The sequence below is a fragment of the Cucurbita maxima genome, unplaced genomic scaffold (genome assembly GCF_002738345.1).
Source record: "Cucurbita maxima cultivar Rimu unplaced genomic scaffold, Cmax_1.0 Cma_Scf00002, whole genome shotgun sequence".
Classification (NCBI taxonomy): Eukaryota; Viridiplantae; Streptophyta; class Magnoliopsida; order Cucurbitales; family Cucurbitaceae; genus Cucurbita; species Cucurbita maxima.
The window spans coordinates 1,082,258-1,088,257 of NW_019272018.1; the positions used below are offsets into that span (position 1 = coordinate 1,082,258).

The 6,000-nt window shown below is 38.0% G+C and overlaps 1 protein-coding gene across 4 annotated transcripts; it reads right to left on the reverse strand.

Annotated features, from left to right (window-relative positions):
* Nucleotides 1-84: 84 nt before the first annotated feature.
* Nucleotides 85-5,829, reverse strand: LOC111469469. Of its 4 annotated transcripts, none has more exons than XM_023114750.1 (3): nucleotides 5,660-5,829; nucleotides 3,819-3,929; nucleotides 85-3,692 (listed from the first exon to the last, which is right to left on the reverse strand). In XM_023114750.1, exon 3 carries the CDS (start codon nucleotides 3,590-3,592, stop codon nucleotides 1,046-1,048), a length of 2,547 nt encoding a protein of 848 aa, XP_022970518.1. In that variant the 5' UTR covers nucleotides 3,593-3,692; nucleotides 3,819-3,929; nucleotides 5,660-5,829; the 3' UTR covers nucleotides 85-1,045. The 4 variants fall into 4 exon arrangements, with proteins under 4 accessions (XP_022970518.1, XP_022970534.1, XP_022970526.1 ...); XM_023114766.1 differs by having other exon boundaries at nucleotides 283-3,594; XM_023114758.1 differs by having other exon boundaries at nucleotides 283-3,692; nucleotides 5,614-5,829.
* Nucleotides 5,830-6,000: the final 171 nt, after the last annotated feature.

Consider the following 6,000-nt stretch of genomic DNA (forward strand, 5'->3'; position numbering starts at 1 on the left):
TACCTAGGCTGGAAAGACCATAAAAGTCAAGATAGGTCAAGTCACACGTAGTTTTTTTATATTTCACGATCGAAAATTAGAGGCTCACAAAAATTTGGATTAGAATTGTAAGTACAAAAATACGACAATACAACTTACAAAAATACGACAATACGACTGAATGCCGATATCAGTAGCGTTCTCGAGAAGGCTATCCCTCTCATCAAGTCCGACTATGGACTATTTCTCAAAACTCCTAAAAGTGCTCTCACAAAGCATTTGGCAAAGTACAAAGGACCCAAGTTCACAAAAGGATTATAATCTGTTGTTGATCCTTAGAAAGTTTTGCTGAAGAAAGTCCAACCTACAAGCATCTTTACAAACATCACTACTAAGATAGTAGAAGAGAAATGGATAAATATGGGAAAATCAGACCCCTAAGATGAACTTAGTGATAACATATCAGAAGGCATCCCCCTCTCTCCCTACATGAATATTTTCATCCAAAATCAACCAACAAATTCTCCATACACGAGTAACTTTCATTCAAATTCCAGTAACATGGAAGATGAAACTCCTCCTCTGTCTATTGACTCTACTACTCCTACGCTAAAATGTTGGATCATCGAATTTACAATTCCTGCTTTTGCAGACCAATCTTCAAATTAGAACCAAGATATTAACCTCACAACAGCCTCACTCAACTCCTTGCTCTTCCCATTGGATTGATACCATTCATCTATGATAGGACATGCCTACCCAGCTCTCTCTTCTACCCTCCACTGTCAAACAGTCTTGAGAAAAATCCAAGTTTTCTTCAGCTAGAAACTTTGAAACTCGAACTTGTCGATAGATGCCTTCTTGAAAAGAAGCATGGAACAGTGTTCGAGAGTTCTCTAGAACGAGAAAATATAAAAAAGAAAGAAAGAAACGAAATCAACTGGGCTGCTCTCATTTTATAGAGAGATGAATACTTCCCGTTCTTTAAAGCAAAATTTGCCTTAAACATCGGAAGAATCCAGATTGGCTGTTCTCTCCCTCTCTAACACATTAACCTGCATTTTTCTTACCCAAATCTAGGTGATCTTCTAAGTATCACCGTTTCTCGCTCAATGCCTATCTTGACATGTTTCTTTGGACAGTGTGCTCCTCCATTTATTTGAAACACACTGCTTTTGTTGTGTGCTGATTGGTCATTTTGACTAGCAACTTTAATTCCATTAGCTTCAGGCATGTGCCTATCTATGTCTACCTGAGCATCATTTTCAGTCGTGTTTAACTTCCTTGGAGATTTTCGTGCGATAGTTGGGGCCTCACTTTTCAGATTACTCTTCTCTGAGTTGCATTTCTTCTGTACGTTTGCAGCCACATTATTTTCAATACCAATCTCTTCCACTTCCACTTCGGGAGATTCACAGTCATGAGATGAATCAATTATTCCTGGAGCAGCAGCATTGTCAGTCTCCTTGATGTTAGTAAGATCGACATGGTCGTTAATATTTGGGGGAAGAGCAGCAGGATCTAATTCAAATGATCCTTTCGGAATGCCTTCTCTTTCCTTTCCAGTCATTCTAACTGAAGGAACTTGATGAGAAAACCTGTACAACTCGTTAGGTGCAATCTTGAAGGAGTTCAGTCTAAGCTTCTCAGTAGTCTGAAACAAGCAGACAAACCCTTTGATCTTGTCCATGTAAGCAACCGAGATGCCAACATCCTTGACATAATCTGACAAGATTTCAACAAATTCATATTCAAAAGCTACATGTTTTTCAGGTTCAGAGCTCCATCTAATATCCCAGTCCTTGAAAAGAGCCCAAGTTTCTCCTTTTCTGGGATACAACAAGTACGTACTCCTCACAGACTGTTTGGGACAATGTACCATATGAGAGAACATGGGAAGATCAGCAGTTTCCTCAGTGTCTCCTAAGGTATACTTGCCACATGCAATGGGCAATTCTGCATCGCTCCAATCAATTTCATATTTGCTATCAGGATTTGGTTCGAACCAAGTAATCTGGAGCTTGAATACAGGGGAGAACACTTTTCTAATACGAGCATAAAATCTTGGCATGCCATCAATGGTATCATATATAGCCCATACCTGATTGACCGCAAAACAATCTTCCGTTTTATTGTTATCAAAATTGCTAAACTCAGGATCAGCACATACCAAAACATGTACTTTTACATCTTTGTTCTCTGTATCAATATCCTCAACTTTGGATTTTTTATCATTTTGATCTGACATGTTTTTTCCTTCTTCCATTACCTTCAGTTCCTCACATTTGGGTTTCATTTTGGGCAAGACTTCCGGATGTTGAGAAGGTACTTCATGTTTGATGCCCTTTTTGTGACCATCAACAGTACCATTACCAACTAAAGATTTGTCAACTGTAGATGCTGCAACATCTGCAGTTGCATCTTTCGTTTTCTCTTTAATGTCCGCAGATTCACTGCCCCTTGATTTCTTTGGAATCTGTAAATTATCATCATCATCACTTAAATATTTCTGGTACGAAACATGGTTCTTGTTCCTTGAAGATCTCCTTTGACAATTGCCTCTACCCTGACCAGAATCCTTTTCATATAAATCGTCATCATCAACATCTTGGTCATCTTCAGAATTGTTGACAGGTGTTGTAGCTGATTTTCGTTGTCGCTTCCTATTTCCACTCTTTGGAGCTGATTTGGGCTTAACAGTACCACCCTGTCCATCTTTGGCATCCCCATGTGCCTTCTGTTTTTTTCCACCTTTAGCATTCAAATCACTGCCAGCAGTGTAATTTTCCCTTGATGCTCGTTCAACCCCAGCAGACCTATCCTGAGATTTATTATCAGAACCATGTTTGATTTGTGTAGCTGATTTTGAGGATCCTGACTCAGGAGCTACTTTCTTCTGAGGGACATGACCTTGGTGGGAGGGTGGAGGCATATTTTGGTTATTCAAGTCATGAGAGATAAAACCTCTGCCACAATTCTGGCAACGCAACATCTTATTAAGATAACATTTGAGGTACTGATACCTCACATTACAAAATGGGCAGCACGTCCAAAAAGCCTGCTGTGGTGGTGGTGGTTTGTATGAATTTCTTCCAGGAAAATGTGAGAAAGGAACACTTGAGTAACCATTTGCAGTTCCACTCTCTTGCTTGTTCATTGCTGCATATCCATTTGACTGATCATGAGATGACTTAGGTGCAATATTTCTTCTTCCAGCTCCACACTTCATGTCATATAACTTGCGTTTTGACTGATCAGAGAGCAGCCTGTTAGCTTCACCAACAAGTTTAAAAGCAGCTTCTGCACCAGTAAACTTGTTCTTATCTGGGTGGAGCAACAATGCAAACTTCCGGTACTGCTTTTTTATAGTGGTTTCATCTGCTGATTGTTCTATTTGAAGAATCCCATACCAGTCATTTTCAGTTCCACATATTCTATTCTGAGCTGAACAGTGAATCTCACATACCGTTAGCAGTTGTGTAATATTTTCAAGTGTAGGAAAGAGTCTATGTGCTGTCTGAGCCATCTTCCTCGCCCCCAAAAAATCACTGATTTCCAGCTTCTTCTCAGCAATTTGCATAGCCTTAATGGCCTCCTCCTTGTTGCACTCCATTGCTACCACGTTTAAGTATTAACCATTTAAATTTTCAAACACAGATTTCTCAATTCACTTTGCTGGCCGTCAGTCAGCACCAAAAGTCAATAGTTTCAATCTGCATTAAGGTAAGCCAGTAAACTTAAAAACATTTCCCAAGACTTTTTAAAAACAAAGATGTATATTAGTATTCATGATTTGAAGTGCAGACATGAAATTAAGTTTAGAACAGAGAGAATTTTACCATCATCACAGTTGGATATACTGTAATAAACTTGAAACAAACTATGGCATCTCAATCAAAGGGATTGGGGCTACAACATCTATGAGTGCAGGGGATCCTAATACTTAATATCTGCAAGTACAGTTCAAATATGAAAAATCAGAACCAGCAAGTGTATGGAAAATATACGAGCAAAAAGGAGAAAAACACGCAAAACTAAAATTTGGAACTCCGAAACAATCACAAGCATTATCTTTTTCGTATTTGTTCTTTGTTTATTCATTATGATTGTAGGTTATTCACAGAGTCAATTGCTCCTCAGACAGATCATAAGCACAAGTTTCTAAACCTAAACATCATTCCTCATGAACAATGCATTTCCATTAGAAAATTACTTTTTTACTTAAAGAACTATTGTAACTGATGAAAACAATCCAAATATTCAATCAACCCCCAAGTTCCAACGAACAAAGTTCCTCGTTCAATGCAAATGGAATTTTCTTTTCTTTTCTTTTCTTTTCTGTTTTTACCTAACTGGTACACACAATATTATCAAATTTAAATTTAAGGAGTTCAGTGAGGATGTCCTAGCTATAAATATGAAGAAAACGACGAATTCATAAAATACTATCAATGTTTTCAAAGAAGAATGTGAAATAGCCCTCTGAGGACAATGAGCTCAAAAAATATGTGAGTACTCATGTGAGACGAAGAATGAAAAGAGAAAATAGAGGAAAGGCCCATTTAAGGTCATCTGGCTTCCACAATTCAGATAAAGACAGGTACCCTCACTAAGGTATATGCCACATCAGGCCTACGTTTTTTTCCCCTAAAAAATTAATAAAATGTGTTCTGTAAAACCTCATTTCCCAAGCAGCTACTATATAAAAAAATAAAAAATAAAAAATCATTTATAAAATGTTTCGTTTGAACATTTTTGCGGTTAGTACTCAAGCTCCAAAGGGCTCTCGCACTTCAATGTGCGTAGTGATTTGAAAAATATACTTTCAACAACGACCCCACAAAATTATTTTAAATTCCTATAATTTGAAACTATCATCACCTAATTTGGTTATATCATTATTAAATTTGATTTTAATTTAAACCCTAGTTCCACTGTCTAAGAATGTTGCACCTGCACCTAGCTGCAAGGTACGCTAAGATCCGTTCTTTTTAGGGTTATAAAACAACGTAAACTCTAGAAAAAAAATTGTTGTTTAAACTCTTGCCACTTCACCTCAACTAAGAAATTAGTAAGGCTCTTCCTAATAGGCCCACCAACTATTAGACTTCAAACCATTTTTACCCGCACAAATTGAAAATCAACCTTCCATCTGCCCGAGGAAAGCATTAGTACTAATGTACTTCAAAACGTCTAATTATCTCTTCAAGGAGCTATAATTTTGTCATAGATTTCCACTTCATTTCCCCGGCATCTAGCCTAGAAACTAATGAGTTCCTTTGCTGACCATAAAGAAAAATCTGAACAAAGTAGATCAACTTTCAACTCCTCATTCACGAAAACAACATAACAATTCAGCAGTAACAAAAACACCATCCAATCAAAGTTCAGCTCCGATGAAAACAAGTCAATAGCAGCAAAAATTACAGAAATCTGCAACAAAAAAACACGGAAGACCTCACAAACCAGGAAACAAACACCAATTAGAAGCAACAATCAGCTGAAGGAGCAGAAACATAAGCAAAACATAAATCAAAAGCAAAAACAGAGGCTCGAAATCAATAAACATGATAGAAACAAGAGAGTAAAATGGATTAAAATGAGGAAATGAAAAGGAAAACCCTAGAATGGAACCTGGAGGCAAGAAGAGAGAGAAGTAGCGAATGAGGGAGGGAGTTACCGAGAGCTGAAAAGCCGATTGAGCAGCGTCGGAAATGAAAGAGAAATGAAGAAAAATGGCGCGGGAAGAATGAAAAATTTTGGGGGGAAGGATGTTAAATTGCCCGACTTCCCAGTTTTTCTCTGTGAAATTCGGCTGTGTTTGTGTGTCTCTGTCTTCCACCCTCGGAACTGTCCAGTTTTCTGGTTCTTTTCATCCCATTTTTATACCGTATTTGTCGCAGGCCCAAGCCCAAGCCCAAGCCCAATCAAAGTAGAGATGTCACCCGGCCCGGTCGACACGTCCCTGCTCCCTATTTCAATTCTTATTCATGCAAAAAAAAAAAAAAAAAAAAAAAAAAA